The following is a 23,518-nucleotide window of genomic DNA, read 5'->3' on the forward strand; positions in this document are numbered from 1 at the left end:
TGAAAAAACTTGAGTGAGCCCAAGCGTTTACATTTGTTCTCTCAAAATATTCCTTTTTGGATTTCCAGAGGCAAATCCACAAATCAACTTAGTAGGTAAAATAGCTGAGTGACATTGGAACAAGCAAGTTATTACTCTGAACTGAGCAATTTTCCTCATCAGTAAAGGGAGTGAATTAGGTTAGATGATTTCATTTGTTCATTCAATAAGCATTTACTAAAACCCACTATGGGCAAGCACTATGCCAGGTTCTAGAGATATAAAGCTGAAAAAGAAACCAGCTTTTCCCCTTAAGGAAACAGAATGAGTCTAGTGGAAAAGAAAAACAAGCTAACATATGATTAGGATATTGCTTATGTATAATTAAGATATGAGGAGAATTCATAAGAGAAGCAGTCTTTCCTGATGAGGCAAAACCTGAGCTGGGTTTTGAGGTACAAGTAAGAATTAGGTAGAGACGAGAAGGCATTCCAAGCAAAGAGTGCTATGTGGGCAAAGAGCCAGAGGTGAGAGAGACAGCATGTGTTTAAGGTTCTGCAGGAAGCTTAGTGGGTCTGGAATACAGAATTCATCCTTGTAAGGTCATGGAGTATCTTGACTGAAAAAAAGTTCTGAAAGATTCCTCTAGTTTAACCAGCATGCAGGTAGGAGTCCTGTACCAAATAGTGATACTCATGTTGTAGAGGATCTCCTAAAAGGTAAAATAACTACACCGTCAGTTAGGATCCTTTTTGTGGCAAAGATAATCTTTTGGCTCAGGTAACAAAACAGTCCAGGGGTAGACTGGAAGAGTGTGACCTGGGAATTAACAAGGTCAACAGAGCAGCTTCTCACTCTTTGCATTCTTAGGCCACAGCAGCTCCAGATCTTATATCGTCTTTTTTTCATATCCAGTTTCCCTGAAAGGTTTAACCAAAGCCTCATAATCAAGTTTCACTAATTTTGCACAGCCTTAGACTTTGCACTGGATCCCTGTAGCCAGAGGGATGATACATAATGATGGTTTGGCCAGGACCCAGAGGCCCTGGAAGCGGGAGTCAGCCTCATCTAAAGTACATGGAGGAACAGGTAGATCTCCGGATAAAAATTAGAGTCTTTGTAGAAGAAGGGAGACTATATGTCCTGAGGAGGAACTAACAAATTCAAATAATTTTTAGAACAAGGCAGGGGGTACAAACACATGGTCAGATTTCTTCTTTCATCATCCATTCCTAGGACTAGTCAATGAAAACTGACTTCAGAATAAAATGATGCGAGACAACATATATGCAAAAAACTATCACAACTCTAAGCACCGTATTACTAAATGAGAAGTTTTACGAGAACAAAGAGAAGGGTGTAATTAATTACAGTTTATAGGCTCAAGGGTATCTTCACAACAGAGGAGAGTTTTTTTAGTGGGGCCTTGAAAAATGGAGGTCCACTGGCAAAGATAAAGTACATGGCCATAGTTGGTTGAGGAGCAGCATGCAATCTGGTGAGCGTGAGGCACAGGATAACGGATCAGCATAAGAACACAGAAATGGAAAGATCAAGCTGTGGTGAATTCCCCCTACTCTGCTACAGAGCCTGAACTTTATGCTTTAGGCAACAGGTTATTGTTTAATTTGTAAGCATGTAAGTGACACAACCGAACCTGTATTTAGAGAGCTGTAGGAACAGATTAGATACTTCTGAGACTGGGAAGAAGGAGATAAGCGTAGGGGAATAAAGCTAAGTTGTGAAGTGGAAGGCTGAGGGAGTTCAAGGTTAATGTTCTCTATTTCCTCTATGAAATAGGTAGAGAGAGGAGGTGCTAAATGTAAGGGGGTACTATGCAGTTAAGACACTGGAAATTTCAACTAGCCAGAAGGTTGCATTACCGAAACATTCTGATCAAAAAGGTTATTCAGTAAACTCTTCCATAATATGAGGTCACACATACTACCTTAATGGGCGAATTGAAATCCAGAAGAGCCAAATACAATCTATTAGGCTATTTCGCCCAAGTGAGAACGCCACAGGCAGGATAACAATGTAATTATCACGGGTCACTCAGATCCTTGTGATCACTGGCCGAGCCTGTGTGAGGCAGCGTCGGGGGCTGGTAGGAGATGGCGTGGGGGAATTCTGGAGGGAGGAGGCAAAGAGAAGTAGCAAGAGGAGCGCAACAAGAGATGGAGTGGGCAAGGCAACCCGTCTTCCATGCGGTACTTCAGCAAGCAGCCAGGAGCAGCACAGGGCTGAGCGGGCGTGTGTGGCAAATTCTCAGGTCTGGCTTTCGAATTCAGATTCAGAGCTACTGGCCAGAGCCGCCCCTCCTAAATGAAAGGATCTGCTATGCCACGGTTCATTAAATTTTTTTTTTCTTTTAGATATAAGGTCTCAAACTATCAAATGAAGTCACACAAATGCTAATGAAGTTGGGCACTCTTCACATATTATTTTCTACAACTTGACCTTAAAATGTCATATGTAAAATCAATTATTGACAACCTCTTGTATTTGTTTGGTGCTTTGTAGTATTATAATGATAATAAAAAAATAACTTTCAAATATATTTTCTCATTTGGTTTTACTCAACCCTGACAGGTAGACAGAGCAAATATAAAACTTCCAGTTGCCTGTCCTGTCTCTCATAATCCACAGTCAAACTACAGATAAAAGAGATTACATTATCTAGGGATTTAAAGCTAGGACAAGAACTCTCCAGTCGAATGTTTCTCCTAATAGATTACCACATTGCTATGTTTCAAACAGTTTATGAATATTCTCCTAAAGAAAGAAACCAAAGGTAGGTGTATCTGTACACATTTGACCTTAATCATTCAGTACTCTTCCTAACAGTCACAGCTGTGTGCTTGTCCGTGTGATGAAAGCGCATTTGTGGACACAGAATGCCAAAGCATGTGATCATAACCGCATTGCCTTCAAAAGCAATAAAGTGGAGCTTATTAAGAATCAATTACTCCTCCAACTAATAAAAAAATTAAAAAAAAAAAAAATTAAAAAAAAAAAAAAGAATCAATTACTGAATAAATGGTTATTTGCTTCTTCTAGTCATTATTTAGTCCTCAAAAGTCAACAAGTACCTGATGAATAAAAGCATTTATATAGAATTTCAAATTAATAACTAGTAGTTGTATAAAATTCCACCACACTTGTGGTGTGCTAAACCTCATACATTTCCTAAAATATACTCTCTAAATGAAAGACTCGGGAAATAGATTTGGATAAAACTTTATACAATTCTAGACATTTAGTAAGACTATCAATATATTGATTCAGAGTTTTATTGAAATGATTAGAATTTTGAATTTGAGTATAAAATTGAAAGACATTGATTTTTGGACTTCTTCCCACAATCTATCATTCCATACTACAGAAATGCTAGGTTTTTCAAGAAGTAATATAAAATAAGACCCTCCACTTGTAACAGGACCAAAATAAGATTGATGCCGTGCACAATGTCTTCAGTCTCTACTTCTGGTCTCTCTAAGCTGCTCTGCCCTAGAAGTAAATCTTGTTAGACCAAGCTTCAGCCAAAGCGCGCATGGTTTTGATTTTTCACTCCCTCCGCTGAGTCCTCGGGTGTCCCCTTTGGATACTTCCGAAGTAAAAGAATCTGGCAACACACCTCAGCAGTGTCAAGTCTTCTAACCAAGAGATGGAAAGTTGAGAGAGTTGAAGGGATCGTTCCATAAGTGTCTTTTTTTCAGAAAGTGATGACTAAAACAGTCAGGTGCAAACAACTGTATTTGACCTTCTCCAAGAGAGACCTTTAAGGGAGAAGTAAAATGGAGAGAGATCTAGAAGACCTCTGCTGAGAGACAGGTTGTCAAAAACACCAAAGTACATTTGCATTCCTACTAAAAAGCATTATCTTTTTCAAGTCTTCTCACATCTTATCCCACCCCTGCTCTGAGTGAAGAGCAATTTATAAGACAAAATGATTCATTATCTAGAGATAAATTTACAAACTGACATAAGAGAATTCTCCCAGAGGCTACATTACCTATCCAAGTTTATTACAATATCTTTAGTTCTTATTGCATATATAGTTACATGCCTTTTACAAGTCAGGATTATCTATATAGTACGCTCGATTTAGCAGAAGTTATGTCTATTGCTTCTCTCTTGAAAATCAACAGCATGCAGTGCAATACATGGTGTGCAGAGTTATTGTTTCAAAAAGTGAAAAACTACTTAGGTTTAACTGAGAAGGGAACATGATCTTTATTGGCTTATATGCAAAGTTTAATTTTGGTTTTATGCAGAGTTTGCATAGTTCATGATTACTTTCTAATGAAAAACTAGATGTATTGTCAGTGACCTTGCAGAAGATCAGGTGACAGTAGCAAACAGAAAAATCTGAAGAAGAGGCATAACTTTTAAAGTAGAAAGGTCAGCAAGAACTGCCTGAAACAAAAAACAAAAGGAATGATTAGTATCAGCATTCTGATCAGCAAAGTGAAGCCTCTGAAATAAACACAGAAAGACCATCTCAATGTACTTCAGACATCAACACACTCTGTTTCAGTTTGGTCCCAAATCTGAAGCTACAAACCTTCTTTCTCTTTTCTGAACATCTTAATGTTAGAACGTGTGCAAAATGCTCAAATGTGCAGTAGAAAATAACCTGGACTTTAGCCTTTAGCCTTCCTCAAATATACAAGGTAGCATGAGTTTATAAGAGGTCTGACATTTCAACTTGCTTCTATAAATAAACATACATTATGAATCCTAGTCTTGTTATACTAGTGTAAGGAGTAACTGACTTTAGAAAATCATTTTAAGAAGGAATTAATGTTTATTCAGTTGCAAGATGCATAAACATCCTCTTCCCTTTAAACAAAGAATGTAGGCAGCTATTTTAAGGATAAAATTGCACTTCTATGAAAGATAACAAATAGAGTAATATTGTAAGTCACTACTTAATTGAACCATGTTTCAGGTATAAATTATACTATTGAAAAGAAACCAGCCTTAATAATTAACTCACTACTAAAAATAACCAAAAACCATGTATCTTTACTGTATCAACCAAATGTATGCTCTTTAATTCTTCCAACTAGTGTGTCTTTGTTCTATGAGCATAACACATGGATGTGAACAATCATAAGAAAATGCCACACAAGTCTCAATAGTTTCTATCAAAATTACTAGGTATCTTGTTTCCCATAAAAGTTATAATGGTTTCTCATAATAAGCTTGTTTATGACCCCTTCACAAGAACATTGTTTTCAAGTAATTAAGGAATTCTGAATATTTAATATTACTGAGCTTAAAACTTATAGGCATTACTCAAGTTAAAAAATTAGGCTATGAGTAATGTGTGTCCTATGCATTGGAGACTGAAGCGCCCAAGCCTGGCAGTCTCTCAGCAACTATTTCCACCCATGTCAGTGAAGCTGATCCTTACTTCAGCTGCAGCCAGTGATGTCACCTCCATCAGGTTCACCGCTCGGAAAGCAAACACAGCAGCTGCCAGGACTGGAAGAGAATGAACACTGTTTTAACTGCTGGCCTGCTCATCAGCCTGACAACTTTACTGCTATACCCAAAATCCACAGTGAGAGCTCAGACCTAGTGCTTAACACAACTGCATTCAGTTATGGTCTGGTGAGGAATGGAAATTTTCTTCTCTGGAGATCAGTATCTGAGGGCATTTCATTTTCTTTGGAAAAAACAACAATTTTAGTGGTCTTTAAAAAGCCATTTTATAAATTGTTTCTTTTGTACCTATGGCTTAAATTATAACAGCTTTTAAATGGTAGCTATAATGACTGCCTTATGAAGATTTATTTTGATGCAGGTGTTTCTTATTGATGCAATGGAAAGGCTTCTGAAAAGTTACACGTAGACTGAATTTTAAAATATATCAGATAATATTTCATACATATCAAGGTAGTATTTATATGAAAATGTGGCAACAAGTATGTCTTTCCTTAAAAATGTTGTTATACTATTTTGTTATTTATTGACTTTCCTAGAGTGTCATAAATGGGTATATCTGTTGGGTGGGCTGCTGTGGGGATTGATCCTGACATTTACATTAATGTTGGTTATAGGAAAAGAGAAGTTGAAACTTTGAAAAAAAAAATAAACCAAATCATTATAGAATCTCTTGAAGGTCAATAATATATACTGAGTAGAAAACATCTAGATTTTTGTTCCCATTAGTCATATGCATATGAAAAGAGAGTAATGCTGATATGCATTATGTCTTATTATATAATCTACCATAAAACCTCATGAAAACGAATGACTCATCATGAACAATGGAAGGACTCATGTAAGAGCTTCTGGCAACTCTGATAAGGAAACGGTACTGCCCAGAGGTGACTTGACTTCTCCCTAATTTTTTCATCACCATAGTGCATAGTGCATTCCCTACCCAACAAGTCCTTGAAGTTTAGGAAATGAATGGTAAGGAATCTTTAAAATTATTTGAAAGACTGGTTCCTAAGTATATTGCATAGATAATGCAAATAATTGTTAAAAATACATTTCTACTATGGAAATAATAATTATAAGAGCAGTTAATTCTCATATCAACTCTGTGTTTATTACTATTATTAGCCCCATTTTAGTAATGTAGAAACTGAGGCACTGTGAGTTTGGATGACATATTCAGAGTCATACAGGTAGAAAATAATAGAGAGAAAACTCAACTCTGGTCCCAGAGCCCAAGCATTTAACCACTGTGTGATGAAATTTTTGAGACTGAAGGTAAGCAGTAATGACTCATCCCTGACATGGAAATCGATGTGTTTTCCTAACTGTCTTCTCTTCTGACCCTCAATGATTTTCCCTTGGGGTAAACCATAATGGAGAAGAGATAAAAAAGAATGTATACATGTCACTTTGACAGTAGAAATTAACACAACACTGTAAATCAACATACTTCAATTTTAAAAAATAATGGTTTGCTAGAGATGGGCTGAGGATGGTGCATGGTAATCAGTGCTCTGGACCACCTGGTAGGTGGCTGCTCCTGGGGAGTAGATGTCAGGATCCAGGTTTCTTAATTTCCCCAGGTAAAGGCAGAGTGACTGGGAAGCGCAGGTAATTTTTGAGGGGACAACAGATTTTGGAAAGCTCGCCAAAAAAGTATTAGAACTAGTTAGGAAAATTCTGGAGGAAAAAAGATGGTTGTGGTAAAATGAATAGATTTATTTAAAAAGTCAAGTCAGCTGGAATTATCTAATATATAAAGATGGATATAAGAGATCTGGAACAAAGAATTTACCCTTTAACTGCGAATGGTGAAAACTTAAGTACTTTAAAGTCCTTGAGCTTCCATTTTTACAAGAATATCCAAGAAAACCATTTCTGTGGACCAGCAACTTCTTTATAGTTTTCTAATATCTAGAATCACATTTGACAATGGAGACATTTTATAAGCTAAGGCATGTAGTCACTATTTCCTTTTCTGTGTGTAATTTAATGGAGTTGGTGAAAGCTTGACAGGATGGTCAAACTTTCTGCTGTAGCAGGAAAGAGTTTTACATGCTGGGAAATAGTTTTTCCAAAGGTAGATAAGAGGGAGGATAAAAGAGTAGTTACTAATTAACTTCAGCATCCAAAATGCTTATGTGCTCATAACCTTTATTTATCTTGGTGTCACATCACAGAAGTTCCTTTCTGTCTACTTCATGTTTGGTTTGCCCAGCCCTTCCACAGGGCAGGCTTATTTGCCAAGGAGAAAAGCTCTATACTTTGGGATATTTTCAACTGAATTCATGTTTTATATGAAATGTAGAAACTCAAATACTTACTTTTGGTATTTTATATTGTTCTCATTAATTTTAAGCAACTCTATCATGAACATTAAGATACCATGCTTTAAACTGTTCTTCAAAAGACCCGAATAAGTTCACAGTTGAAACCAGTAATATTTACTAAAATATTTCTAAAGATTATATAAACTCACTTAAGCAAAAAAGTTGGTCTCAAAATATTCGGTTCTAATATACTCAGAAGAAAAAAATGTATAAAATGATCAAAACTAACCTGTATACATGTGTGCATGCATGCTCAGTCATGTCTGACTCTTTGAGACGCCATGGAGTGCAGCCCACCAGGCTCCACTATCCATGGAATTTTCCAGGCATCTACATGCAATTATTTGCCTTAGGTCTCTTTATCTGAATTCCATGGAAGGAATTCCCATCAGTCTAATTTCATTTCTAGATGTTCTACAATTCTTCCCTGTTGGTTTTTTAAAAAACATTCTGAGAAAGTGAGATGTAACAGTGTGGATTGTCGTTCTACCTATGAATCAATAACTTATTAACGTATTAGGCATGCAGCAGAGTGCCTGGCTTAGAGCAAATGCAGCATTCAACATTCATTCCTCTTTTACTTCAGTTTGCTGGGGGCATGATAAGTCACAGAAAGGGGGAATTTAAATTGGAAGAGGCTTTGAGGTCTTCTAGTTTAACATTTCTTTCACGATAGAAAATCTCTTAACCCTTCAGACGACAGTTAAAAAGCCCATTCTACTTTTCGAAAGTCCTATATTATTAGAAAGTACTTTCTAATACTTAGCCCATTTCTTTAACATGCTCTAATATCTTTTTGAAATGATACAAAAAGTTACATATTAATACAATGCTCTTCAAAATTTATGAACACCCAGAAGAATTATTTCGTGGAAAATCTTAAAATTCTGTCACCCAAGAAATGTTAGCAAAAAACAAGACTACTTAGCCTGGAAAATAGAAGACTTTGGGGAAAGAAGGGGGTGAGAGAGTAGAAAAAACATGATGATGATCCTGGTGCCACAGGATCATACATTTTAACAAGTTATATTATCCAGAAATGAAATAGGCCACTTAGTAAGACAGGGATTACCCAACACTGAATGTTCAAACACAGGATAAGTATTACCTGCCAGAAATACTTAAAAGAAGCTATACTTGATGATCTCTAGGATTCCTTCTATCTCTGGATGGTATGTATCACAGCCATTCAGCCAAAAGAGGTGATGACAGGCCATTTTTCCCCCTAACTCATATTTATATTGGCTTTAAAAACAATTGAGATGGAAGGACACTGGGAGTTATTAAAAACTTTGGTAAATAACTCTGATTACACCAGGGGCAACAGTTATTATCTTCATGGCACTTTATTATTACGCTAGCTTTCCTTTCAAAAATACCACCTAATTACTCTAGACCTCTCAGCACTCAAAAATATGTTAATCTTTTCCAGGAAGAGTCTTCAATTAAGCATTATTTCCAAATGGCCAAAGAGGTGACTTTACAATGCTGTTACTGGGTAACGAAATAAAGGCTCTCACAGCTTAAATAATTTGCTTATATCACACAACTGGAGAAGGCTGGAACCAGCACTCTGGCAACTTTTCAGCTCTCCACCCGTGTGAAAACCCTGTCATATTTATTTGAATTCCCTGATAATCCTGGTGATAGAAACAATGGAATCTATTTTACATACAGAGAAGCAAAATAATATAAGAAATCTGTGCCATACGTGTTATCATACAGTTGCCCTCTGTGTATATCTGTTGTAAGAACTGCTTAATTATTAAATTAGAGATGAGTTTGTGGCTTTCTGAAAAAAATGTTGATTTTTTTTGACTTAAGAGGATAAGTAAAAGGGGAAACTTTTATGTATTACTCACAGACAGAGATTTCAACTATGCAGGGAGGCTCAGTCTTGGTTTGGCTTTTAGTTAGTAGCTGAGAAGGGGCACAGAACAGAACTAGAAGATAATCAGAGGAGTCAGGAGAAGAAGGGACGTGGACCTACACTCTGCTGCACAAACCTCATAGGTGCTGAGACTGAACAAATGCTGGCTGGACTAGAAGCAGGGGAGGGGAAATTGACATTCCTGGAAGCAATGAAGGAAGACTAGGAATAAACTGGTGATGGGCAGTTCCACAGGCGTATTTAGATTGCAGAACATCAGTCCTTGTCTTCTAAGGCAGATAAATCGACTAAATGTTCGTGAATTAGAGATGACAGACAACTGTAGATTCCAATTCCAATTATAGATGGTAAATGTTAGAAAGAAAAGAAGGGTTTTACTATAGAAATAACATGTGTTTTATGAACAAGCACTTACTCTTACCAGCAAGAATTTCCAGAGAGTTGTATCCTAGGATTCTGTCCCACAAAAGCAAGAGTTGATCTGTAGCCAAGTATCCAGAGAAAGCTCTCACCATCCATTTAAATGATATGCGAAGTCTATAAACAAAGGAAAACAAGATATTTTACCAGTGGAAGTTTTTCTCATCAAAAAGCAATTATCAGAAGATCTCAACGAGTTACAATGACAGTAACTCCTTTGTGGGTTTTACAAATCACAGTCATTTAAAACTCAAGTACTCTACACATATACAATGGAATATTACTCAGCCTTAAAAAAGAAATAAAATAATGGCATTTGTAGCAACATTATTAGAGATTACTATACTAAGTGAATTAAGTCAGAAGAGAAAGACAAATACCATATGATATCACTTATATGTGGAATCTAAAATATGAATCTTAAATGAACTTATATACAAAACAGAAACAGACTCATAGATACAGGGAATAGACTTGTGGTTACCAAGGCCAACAGGAGAAGGATGGATTGGAGCTCAGGATCAGCAGATGCAAACTATTATATATTGAATGTATAAACAACAAGGTCCTGCTGTGTAGCAAAGTGAGCTATATTCAATATCCTGTGATGAACCATAATGGGAGAGAATATGAAAAAGAATATATATATATGTATAACTCAATCACTTTGCCATACAGTAGAAACTACCACAACACTGTAAATTAACTATACTTCAATAAAATAAATTTTAAAAAATTCAAGTACTCTATTAACAGCTATAAAAATTCAGCTGAGAAACCTTGAGTTCCCAAATTAGTGCTCTCAAAAGTATTAAGAGAAAGAATTATATTCCCGAGCCCTACTTTATGTTGTAGTTCATTCTTTAGAAAACTCACTTCTACATTTTGTTTTTCAGGGTGTGTACTAATTAGCTATCAATGAGGTGATCTTATAGTCTTAAGAGTTCCAGGCAAGCCAAGATTATTTGAATTTTTATTCAAGATACTTAAATAAATACTTATCAGTTCAGTTCAGTCGCTCAGCCGTGTCCAACTCTTTGCGACCCCATGAATCGCAGCACGCCAGGCCTCCCTGTCCATCACCAACTCCTGGAGCTTACTCAAACTCACGCCCATCGACTTGGTGATGCCATCCAGCCATCTCATCCTCTGTCGTCCCCTTCTCGTCCTGCCCCCAATCCCTCCCAGCATCAGGGTCTTTTCCAATGAGTCAAATAAATACTTATAGCTGCATATTTTTCCAATTCAATAAACTATATTCCTAAATTTCACTCAAATGGCTACTAAGGATACAAAAAAGACAAGGAAAAATAGTTTTAAAGCTGTAAGGGGCTTCCCAGGTGGTGCTAGTGGTAAAGAACCCACTTGCCAATTCAGGAGACATAAGAGACATGGGTTTGATCCCTGGGTTGGGAAGATCCCCCGGAGAAGGAACTGGTAACCCACTGCAGTATTCTTGCCTGGAGAATCCCATGGACAGAGAAGCCTGGTGGGTTACAGTCCATGGGGTTGCAAAGAGTCAGACATGACTGAAGCAACTTAGCAAAAGAAAAATAAAATAGGAAAGCTATAAGGGAATTTAGAAATAGAATTCTGATTTCAACCCACTAGTTTTAAAAAGGAGGTCATCAGAACTCTGAAAGATCAACCAGAAAATTCAATTAATTCTATTTTGTGACCAAATTAAAAAAAAAAAATCCTAAGAAGTATGAGATCCTACTGTTTCTTTTTCTTTTCTTTTTTTTTTTTTTTTGAGATCCTACTGTTTCATAACGAGGTTATGTTACAATAATATTTTATCTCTAGAATCAGGAAACAAACCTGGCTTTGGTGCCTGAAGAGATAAAATACTCTCTCATATTTCTCTACTATATATTAGCAATTAAATATCACTTGACTGCCCCGAGAGGTTTTAGCCAAATTCTTTGTTAAAACTGTCATAATATTATATAAATACCAGTACTTTTTCTTAAAAGAGAAAATGGGATCCAGAGATTGCCTTTGTTGATGTCATATTAATTTTCCTAAGGTTGAAAAAGGACCCCCAAGTTTCAGAAATTCCTCAATATTATATAACTATTGCTCTAATATAACAAAGTACATGTAGGCAGTAGTATTATAAATCAAGTCTCTTGGTTGGTTTTAGAATATCAGTTTATAGATGCCAAAAAACTTTTGGCCAGTGAATGTTTTAAACTTAAAAAGTTCACTAATTCCCTGGCATACCCTTAGGACTCCATGCTTTCACTACAGGGGACCTGGATTCAATCCCCTGGTCGGAAAACTAAGATCCCACAAGGCATGCAGTGTGGCCCAAAACAAAACAAATTCACTTTTAAGTCTAAATTATTAACTTCAACTAGTTTCATTTTATGGATCTCTCATAGTGTCTTAGACCAACAGTACCACATACCATGCCTCCCTGCTTCCTAGTATATCTAGCACAGAATCAGTTTCTTAGAAATAAAGCTATTGAGGTATAATTTATATACAGTGGAATTTGCTTTTATTAATGTAAAATTCTGAGTTTTGTTAAAACCAAATAGAAATTTTAGAACTAAAAAATATAAAAACAATAACAACAACAAAGCAACCCTCACTGGATGAATCCAACAGCAAAATGGAAATAAACGATGAGAGAGCCAGTGAATTTAAGTATAAGTCAATAAACAGTGTCCAATCTGAACTACAGAATGAAAAGAATTGAAAATAAAATGAAAAGAGCTTTAGAAACCTGTGGGATAAGACCAAAAGTTTTAATATTTGTCTTCCAGAAGAAAAGATGAATGTGAGTGGTACAGAAAAAAAATATTTGAAGAAATAATGGTTGAGGGAAAATGGATACATGTGTATGTATGGCCGAGCCCCTTCACTATTCACCTGAAACTACCACAACATTGTTAACTGGATATACCCTAATACAAAATAAAAAGTTAAAAGTTTGGGGAAAAAAAAGGATGAAACCTAAAAAAAGAAACAATGGTTGAAAACTTCCTAAATTTGACAAAAGAAATAACCCTCAAATTCAAGTTGTTCAACAAACCCTGAACAGGATAAACCCAAGAAATCCATGTCCAGATACATCATAAACTGTTGAGAAACAAAGGCAAAGACCTTGACAGCAGTCAGAGAAAAACAATAATTGATATTATTTCTCCCTGAAATGTTTGGTTGAATTTGCTTGTGAAGCCCTCCAGGCCTGGAGTTTATTTGAAAATAGAATGTGATAAATTAAAGATGTATATTGTAAGTCCTGCATAAAGTATTTTTTAATTAAGGCATGTACATTTTTCAGTGATAATGCTATGGGATTTCCCAGGCAAGAATACTGGAGTGTGTTGCCATTTCCTTCTTCAGGGGATCTCCTGACCCAGGGGTCAAACGCATGTCTCCTGCACTGCAGGCGAATTCTTCACCTGCTGAGCCATCAGGAAGCCCAAGGCACTGTCATAGCCTGAATGCCTGTGTCCCCACCCCTACCCCAAATTCACTGAAACCACCTGCAGTGTGATAGTATTAGGAAAGAGATGTGGCCCTTGGAAGTCAATTAGCATTAGATAAAGTTATGAAATAGGTTCTCATGATTGGGATTAGTGACTTCATAAAGTCTTGTGACAGCGTGTTTTTCCTCTCTGCTCTCCATCACATGAGGATACAATGAGAAGTCAGCAGTCTGCAATCTAGAAGAAGGTCCTCTCTGGAACTCAACCATGCTAGCAACTTGATCTTAGACTTCCAGTCTCCAGAACTGTGAGAAATAAATTTCTGTTGTTTATAAGCCATACAGTTTATAGTAATATGTTGTATCAGACTGAACTAAAACAGACATTATCAAAATATATTTTTTAAAAGGTGTAAATAATAATACTGGAGTTAAAATGGAATAAAAAATATTCAAAAGTAGGCAGGAAAAGAGGGAAAAAAAGAATAAAGAGCACATGGAACAAACAAAAAAGTCTATCAAAATAGTAAATAGTATCAACTGTTATTATTTTAACCCAATATCAATTACATTAAATATAAATGGAATAAACACACCAATTAAAGATAAACTGTCACAATGAAAGACCTGAATATACTTTTGATAAGAAAGCCACCTGAAAAGTAGAGACACTGATAATCAATACACTAAAAGTAGGACAGAAAAGAATACACTATACAAATTCTAATAAAAAGAAAGCTGGAATGGCTATATCAGACATAGTTCAGTTGTGTCTAACTCTTTGCGACCCCCTGGACTGTAGTCCATGGAATTCTCCAGGCCATAATCCTGGAGTGGGTAGCCTTTCCCTTCTCCAGGGGATCTTCCCAACCCAGGGATCAAACCCAGGTCTCCCACATTGCAGGCAGATTCTTTACCAGCTGAGCCACAAGGGAAGCCCGAGAATACTGAGGTCCAATTTGAACCTGATGATGCCCCTATCTGGGCATCAATTCTCCTGAAAACAGTGTCAAATACATGAAATAAATACATATATATAGCAACGTAGAAACAAAAAGACAAATTCACAGTTATAATTGGAGACGCTAACACTTCTTTCTCAATAATCAATAGAAATAGTAGACAGAAAATTAACAGTGAGAAGTCTTGAACATTATAAAAAAAAACTTGACTTTATTACCACTTATAGACATTCTACTCTACGCTAGCAGAAAATTACTTCTTTTCAAGTATACATTAAAGATTCATCAAGGTAGCTCATATTCTGGGTCATAAAACAAACTGCAACAACATTTAAAAGAACTAAAAGCTTAAGAAGCATGTTGTCTAATTGTAATAGAATTAAAATAGAAATCAATAACAGAAAGAGACCACATTTTTTCAAATATTGGGAAATTAAACAATGTACTTTTATATAAACTATGGTCAAACAGGAAGTCACAAGAGAAATTAAGAAACATTTTGATTGAATGAAAGTGGAAACATAAAATATCAAAATTTGTTGAGTGGAGGTAAAACAGTGCTTTGAAGGAAATTTATAACATTACTGTTGCTTATATTAGGAAAGAAATATCTGAAATCAATTCTCTAAATTTCACCTTAAGCAAGCAGAAAGATGAGCAAAACAAAGCAAAAACAAGCACCCAGAAGAAAAAAACAAATAAAAGAGGATAAATCAAAGAAACTGAAAATAGAAAATCAAAAAATCAATGAAACCAAAACTGATTTTTTTCAAAGAATAAAATAAATAAGCCCTCTGACTAGAATAATCAAGAAACATAAGATAAAAACATCAATCTCAGGAATGAGACAGATAGTGTCACTCTGATTTTAAAGATAGTAAAAGACTAATATAATTATGGAATATTATGAATAATTTATGTTCATACATATGATAACTTAGATAAAATGCACAGAGTACTCAAGCAGAAGGAGATATCCTGAAAAGTCCTATATCTAGTAAAAAAAATTAAATTCTAATTAAAACTTTCCAATAGCATTACTTTTAATTCATAGTATGAGTCTTTTAATAATTGATTTCTAGCCTGACAACTGAATTTTTTTACTTTCTTTTTGTTAGGTAGTTAGAATAGGTAAAAGGAGTCCAAACTGGCAGTGGCTAAAAGACAAGGAAGGGAAAAGCCTGCGAAAATAGAACAGAGGAAGGTCAAAGAAAGTTCCGAGGACGGGAGTGAGGACTTCTGGTAGAACAGCACTCCTGGCTGAGCCCAATCTGCATAGGGCAGGCCCAGGGGGAAGAAAAAACCATATAAAAGGAGGAGCCAAGCGCTCTCTCTCTCCCGCATCCGTATGCTCTTTCTCTCTCTCTCTCTACCTGCTCCTCCACTCTCTTCTCTTCTTTGAGGATGGATTCTCCTGCTATCTTCTAAATAAAATAGAGCTGTAACACTGATTTGTCTAAGAGTTATGACACCGTTTGTCCAAGACCCAAGAGCTGCGATGGACCAAGAGCTTTAATGTCCGTCGCTCCCAATCATTGTTGTGAGGAGACAAGAACCGAGACGCATATACTCGCCTGACACCTTTCATTAGAATTTTGATGTTTACCATAATTTATTGAAATAAATTTGTTCCTTTTAATGATTAAAGTATATGAATAGACTAGGAAAATATCAGGATTTTAGTTATAACAATAAACTAAATGTCTAGTACAGAAAAGCATAGATATGTACAAATATTCGCTTCACAATAATAAAAAATTAGGTCAGTTTACCACAAGAAAAAAAATACATGTGTAATATGATATTTCTGCCACAATTTTGTTTAATAATAATAATTTTTAACAGAATTCTATTTTTTATTGGCCATAAGATTGGCCAAAGAAAGATTGTCAGGTATTATCAATAAATTATACGAGGTACACAGAGAGGAAGACAATAACAAAACACTGACAAATCATTTCGAAATGTCTGTTGCCATGAACATTGTTAATTGAAAAAGAGAAAAGAGAACCAGTAATAATGAGGTCCACAGGTACCTGACCTATTCACTGATAACTTGTACTGGGATATTTACTGATAACTCATACTGAGGTAAATAAACAAAAATTCAAACTTTTGGAAGGAAAAATCACAGTGTACAACCATTAGTAGATAATTGATTTCATTTTCATTTAATGAAAGATAGCAAACTTTAACTGATCTGGCTTTCAAAGTTGTCTTCTGATAAATCTGGCCCAAACTGACAATTTTAGTATTATCATATTTCTCAGGCAGTATTCGTTTCCACAGATTTTTACCTTAGTTTGGTCACCATCTTTCACTATGAACACAAATTAGTTCTCTGGTGATTCTTGTACCAAGCACAAAAATCCAAGCAAATAAGAATTTATCAGGATTTTGGTAAGCCTTCCAAGAATTTTTGGCACAATGTTGAGTTATAATTTACTACTTGATAATTATTGTTTTGGAGAAGGAAATGGCAACCCACTCCAGTATTCTTGCCTGGAGAATCCCAGGGACAGAGGAACCTGCACATACAGGCTGCTTCTGTCAATTTCTCAGACTTTAAGAGTGAACTTTTTAACCTGCATATCATTAGGTCACTCCTTTACCCTATGTATTAGATCCTAAAAGTTCGCTGGCACCTCATTGTGTTAAATCAACTACTCTGTACCTCTTTCTCGGAGAAGGCAATGGCAAGCCACTCCAATACTCTTGCTTGGAAAATCCCATGGACAGAGGAGCCTGGTAGGCTGCAGTCCATGAGGTTGCACAGAGTCGGACACGACTGAAGTGACTTAGCAGCAGCAGCAAGTATTGTTTTATTGGGGAAAATGTTAATTTCTCTGAAAAAATTCACTGCATCTTTGATGATTAAAAAGAGCCTTCTGATGTCAATCTATTCTTCAATTAGGAGAGAAAAATACTCACGGTTGAGCCCCAATTTCTCGCAGATGATAAAAGAGTTGGGGGAGATAAGTTTGCAGAAGAGTTTCAAACAGCAGACAGAGGGACACAATACCCTGGATACAATAAGTCACAAGAGAAAAGCATAACTTAGTATTTAAAAATGAACTCTGCCATCAAATTACTCAAATAGAAATGACGAAAAGATGATCAATATCAGTACTGTTTAAGAGCCAAAGACAGGAAATGCACCAATGATCTCTAAAACATTAAAAATAAGTTTATCCCTAACTCACTCTTATAAATATGCTAAGGAGCCTCCTTTTTAACAACAAGAGGCTTCCTGCATAAGCTGGTATATAGTAATGTTCAGAATTCAAGAAAAACATCATTTTCTAGAAAGCCTGCTACTCCGTAAGTCATACATTATCACTTAGGCTCAGCAAAATTAGTTTTTTCTGGATGCAGTCCAATTTCCAGGTATTTCTCTAGCGCTGTAGCCACACCCTTCACTTTCTTCCTCCATATGTTCCTTTCTTTCAGCTGCCTCACCCATCAGGGAAAATATTTCCTGCTTTTTTTACTCTTTCATTGAAAACCATCCCCAGGGAAAGATTGACTGCTTGAAATTTCTGTCAGGAAGCCATCAAACAAGAATGTTTGATTACTGAGTGTAAGGACGGTTTTTAAAAAAACTGAAATCTACTTTTTTTTAAAAGGGCATTGTAGAGTACAAAGCAGATGGGTTTTCAAGTGCATTAACTACTTGACAACTCTGAATAAAGTCTTTCTTGCAGTTCAGCATTCCTCAGGGTTGTTCTTTGTAAGGAAGTTCTAATCCTCTTTTTGAGTTTCTGAGTTTCTAAAGAAGTAAGGCTGTCGTGGTTCTAAACAGTTCAGTCTGGCTGCAAGCCAGAAAAGGAGATGACCGCCTGTAAGTCTTTATTTCACTGAATAAAGAAAGGGCAGAGGCAGGGCTGTCCCAATCAGTCAGCAGGAAGAGGACAGCTTAGGGTCAGCATGGAGGCACAGAAGGAATAGCCAGATTTTTAAAAATTGAAAACAAATTTTTTTTAAAGTCTGATGTGTGAAAATAAAACATGAGAATAAGAAATCTGATGCTAAGTATGACTCATTAGAAAAGAGAATTATTAATATATTTTTGGTTATTCTAGATTAAACATTATTGCAATACAGACACTAAATCAAGTTATCTCAGAGAGAAGAGACCCATGAGAATTTTGTAGCACTTCATTTGCTCATCTGTGACATCCTGGATTTCTGTTATTTGCCAGCTTTCATCAGCAATGTTTGAGAGCAACACTAGAGACAGAGGAAGGTGGACTAGGAACACAGGATTAAAATGCGGAGGAGGTATGATGAACTGCTATTTAGTTTAGTAGCAGTGTGACAACCTTCTCTTTCAGAAAACTTGGTAGCTCTGACACATTCCAATTTTAATGTTTCTTTGGGAGTGTCAGTCAAGTTTCTCACAAGCAGACCAAAGCAGGCCTAAAGACAGAAAAAGTATAACTGAAATAAATACTTGTTTTTACTCAGGTTAAGAGGGGGTGGGAGTGGGGAGGGAAGATACGATAAAGGATTGGCCAAAATAAGACAGATACGAACATTCAATTCCCAATATGTTTCTCTTTGAATTTCTTGTTAAGGCCAAGGAGTCATCTATTGAATAAACACAAAGAAAATATCTAGTTTGTAAAGGATAATTAGTCAAACATGATATTGAAAAATAAGGGACAAATACATGTTTAATTTTCATTGACAAAGATGATGATGATGATCATAATGATAATAAAAACAACAGCCATCTATTTACTGAACACTTGCCACGAGCCAAGTACTTACTACCCAAGGGCTTCATACTCTTCTTCACAGCACAGCACAGAGACTCAGCATTAACCTCATTTCAGAGATGAGGAAACCAAAGTTCAAAAATGTAGCCATCTTTGTCAAAGAAAACAATACAGACATTGCTATGTTTATTCTTTCAACATATAAAAGATAATTTAAATGCAAGTGATAAAGGACTTTTTCTCGTCATTATTACTAAAACTATTTAAGTATCAATTTATTCTTTCCTTTTTTCCATAGGAAAGTGATGCTTCACAATTTGTTTTTCTTAAGGGAAAAAGAACAAATCAGAGTCTGGTTTGATCCAATTTTTTATGAACTTACAGAAGGATGAGAAGAGATGGAATGAAGCCTGAAGAAAAAACGCACATACATCTCACGGAATATCTGATACAGTTTGGAAGGTTCATGGTATAGAAAACAAAGTGGTGCAACTGAAAGAACAAAAAAAATTAATTGATAATATTGCAGAACTACTATAATTGAAAAAATAAGTTCACAAAACATAAACAATAAATAAATGTTTCATAGTAATAATATTCATTCAAGTTTAAAATCATATATATTCTTTTTCATGTTGAAAAGGGAATATATGCACATGTAAAAACTGTCATTAAAATTTTTTTTAAATGGAGTAAATTATAAAATGTTTTATAATCCCAACAGTAGAATAACACAATGGAACCATATAAGGGTATTAAAAATTCAAAGTAACTTTTAAAAATTACATGAAATCTCTCTCTTTTTAAATTGAAGTAATAAGAAAGTGACATCCAGGCAATTCATTTTTACTTTGTCCCACAAAGCATCTTTCAAAATTTTTAATTTTTGACATCAGGTAAGTAAAATATAAAATGATTTATGACTAGCTTTTAGAAAGTTGGTCTTCAACTGATGGAATTTGAAAATTAAAATTCTGATTAACAGGCTATTGGTCAACACTGGCATATCCCAATATGTTTCTAGACAGTTTTCATAGGCTTAAAGTAAAACAACTCTAAGAATGTATTTCTCTAGTGAATTTTTTGTGTGTTTGTGATAACAATCTCTGTTTCTCTAATGAATTTGAATTAAGTTTTCTTTTGCACTGTTTGTGGCAATTAAGCACAGGTGGGTCAGCTCAACCAGAGAGTCCACAGCTGAATGTCAGAAAGTCAGATTTTAAAATCAGATGCCAACCTGACAATATGATTATTTCATCTGTGAATAGGCAGGAATCAATGATGTATTTTGTACCCTGAGAATTGTTAGGAAGTTTAAACTTCCTGACATCATTAACTGTTCTCTAAATCGCTCAAGTACACCTTTTAAAAACTATTTACTTGAAAAATGCTTGCAGTTGGGATTATTAAAATAAAAGGATTAAAGGGCTTACATTTTATTATTAGAGGTAAAAATTTATATTCTTAACCTTGCTAGGTTTTCTATTTTAAATTCCTCACACATTTATAAAAAAGAAATGTGCTGGAACCTCACTATAACAATATGTATTATGTTATGAAATTTTGGCGGCTCAAGAGAATAAAGCCAAGGGAAGCATTATGCAAAATTCCTAGACACTCTGAATCCTTTTCATTGTATGCTGGTTTTAAAAGTTTTATATTATGTCATTTACCATGATGGTCTGATGCTGAACACTCAAGGGTTTTTTTTTTTTTTTTTTTACAAAGAAAAGTGTTAATTTATTGCTGATTCTTTTTACAAAGGTAAACTTTATATTTGTTTAGTATAAAGGTTGGGGAGGAGGAATAGTTGGGACAAGAATCTTCAACAAGTTCATATGTAATGCAGATAAATGAAAAATTAAATGGCATTAAGGCAGAGAGCGTTCTCGTTCTTGCTTATCTTCATGACGCTTCCTGCGTTCCTCATTCAAAGACACGTGAGGCAGAAGGCGCTCAGGGCTCTCAGACCCGCACACGTGTCTGTCGTGTGTGCGTCAGGATGACCGCATGCTTCCGTGTGACTGTTGCTCTGCATACCAGCCAGTCCAAAGAAATCATGAGCTCACGCGGTGTTGTCCTTCCCTTTGCATTTTTTCTGATCCAGTATTTTTTAAAAAGACTTAAGGGAATTAGTTTAAGAATTTTTACAGCTATTAAAACTAAATATCAGTCTGTATTTCTAATTTCTAGTGAATTAGAAAATGGTAAACCATAGAACCATTTTCATGGTATGTTTAATTTCACAAGCAATCATCATCTCAGCAAATTTTAATTGGACATATAAACAAATACCAAACCCAGTGTTTAAAAGTTCACAATAACATTGTTGAGTGTGTGGGTGATGCAATATAAAGGGTGAGGTTCATGTTCAAATTTTCTAAAGTGTAATAGAAACAGTGAGTATTTAAAAGCCTAACTTACCATACATTGAAAATCCATGAAACGGGATTACACCTAAAAAAAAAAAAGTATTTCTTTTCAATTAGTATACCCATTGAATTATTTATTAGGTAAACTTTAGGGGATTAAAACCAAAAATAGAGAGCTTTCCTATTTTTGCTTCAACTTTGTTCATGAATGTCAGAAAGATGTAGTGATGTTAACCAACAAAATGATGTGCTTTTTAATAGCTTTAGAGAAGCAATCAAGAGGTTTTCAATACATATCCAGTTAACTTTTTATTGATAAAGCTGAAAATTAAGACTATGAATATATGTGTTACAAAAACAGAACAAGGCAGATCACAGAACCAAGTTTAAGAACTAACTAATGGTCTCAGAAAGTCAATAGATTAAGTCCTTGAAACAACTTCAACCTGTATATTAGATTTAATTTGTTAAAAGATAAGTGAGCATTTCAAGGTACCTCTTGAATAGATATATTCCCTCTAAACTTACCAAAAGTTACATCATAGGATGTGATCTGGAAAAAACATTGGTAGGAATGTGGTACAAATTCAGTGTAATCCTTGGCAAGAATTATACAAAAGAACACATTCGTTTAAAAAAAAAATACTTGAAGCCTGACTTGGTGTGCTAAACATCTTGTCACATTCTAAGTGAAAAATTAGAACTTGGACAGCTTAAGTTCAAAACAGAAGTTCTGTGTTATACACACCACCATATATCTAACACAGTACTAGATCAGGCTGCAAACACAGAAGAAAAATAAGTTTACTATTTTGAAAAAAAGTACGGAAATGCTTTATTCATCTGACATTTTCAGAGGCAAAAACATGGTGTTGGCAGAGCCTTGAGAGGTCATCTAGAGTAAGTTCTAACAAATGATTGTCCAGTCTCAATCTGAAACACATTCTACTCCTAGTTCTGACTACAAAGGTCACATGGAACAAGCCTAACTTATCTTCTATGAAAACTTTCAGAAACATTGGAGGACACTGACTCTTCTTTCCCCCACTCCCAACACCATCACCACCAGGTTGGGTTTTCGGTGCGTGTTTTTTGTTTTTCTTGTTGTTGTTCTGAGACTTTATGAGTTCCTTTAACAGTTCCCCGGGTGAAGTAGTCCTGAATAATTTCTCTATTCTATTCTCTTCTGGACAAACTATAGTTCACCACAGTCAAAGTGAGGTGACGAAAGCCTTCAAGCATTTTTCTTCCCTACACGCCCCAGAGCTAAAGCATAGCACACTTGTGCAGTTGTTTCTGACAAGTAAAGGGCTGTATTCTTATATCTATTACATTTCCTCTTTGGTGAACCATTCCAATTTGAGACAATCCTGGATCCTCATCCTGTTATCTAATGTATTCCCTCTTCTTCCTGGGTGTGCATTGCTGGAAAGTTTGATAAATGCACCATCTATGTCCTCATCTAGAGCATCAAAAAATGCTGAACAAGACAGAGGACAGGACTTGTCACTAGAGACCTCCTTCCACACTGACACTAATCTACTCATCAACATCCTACTGAGGTACATTAAGAGCACAGACCAGGTATCAGACAGACTTGGTTGGGTTCATATAGCTCCATCATTTAAGAACCTTGTGGGCCTCGTTTCTTAACTCCCCTAATTCTCAATTTCCTCATCTTGTAAATCAGAGATAATACCAGAACTACATAAATGACTAAATGAGAGATAATGACTACAGTTTGACCACCACTTCCCAGGTGGCTCAGCGGGTAAACAATCCACCTGCAATGCAGGAGATACAGGAGATGAGGTTTCGATCCCCAGGTTGGAAAGATCCCCTGGAGAAGTGCATGGCAACCCACTCCAGTATTTTTGTCTGGAGAGTTCCCATGGACAGAGGAGCCCGGTGGGGTACAGTTCATGGGGTCGCAAAGTGTCGGAC

At 35.7% G+C, this 23,518-nt stretch overlaps 1 protein-coding gene across 4 annotated transcripts in view; it reads right to left on the reverse strand.

The window, feature by feature from the left end:
- Positions 1 to 3,248: 3,248 nt before the first annotated feature.
- The window catches only part of TBC1D19 (TBC1 domain family member 19), a 167,123-nt gene continuing 146,853 nt past the window's right edge, over positions 3,249 to 23,518 (reverse strand). For all 4 annotated transcript variants that reach the window (XM_043438513.1, XM_043438512.1, XM_043438515.1 and 1 more), the window contains 6 exons: positions 21,627 to 21,659; positions 19,585 to 19,694; positions 17,413 to 17,504; positions 10,079 to 10,194; positions 5,402 to 5,472; positions 3,249 to 4,398 (listed from right to left, as the gene is read on the reverse strand). In XM_043438513.1, the coding sequence (XP_043294448.1) occupies positions 4,324 to 4,398; positions 5,402 to 5,472; positions 10,079 to 10,194; positions 17,413 to 17,504; positions 19,585 to 19,694; positions 21,627 to 21,659 (497 nt within the window). In that variant the 3' untranslated portion in view covers positions 3,249 to 4,323. The remainder of the gene's footprint in view (positions 4,399 to 5,401; positions 5,473 to 10,078; positions 10,195 to 17,412; positions 17,505 to 19,584; positions 19,695 to 21,626; positions 21,660 to 23,518) is intronic.

The sequence above is a fragment of the Cervus canadensis genome, chromosome 19 (genome assembly GCF_019320065.1).
Source record: "Cervus canadensis isolate Bull #8, Minnesota chromosome 19, ASM1932006v1, whole genome shotgun sequence".
NCBI lineage: Eukaryota > Metazoa > Chordata > Mammalia > Artiodactyla > Cervidae > Cervus > Cervus canadensis.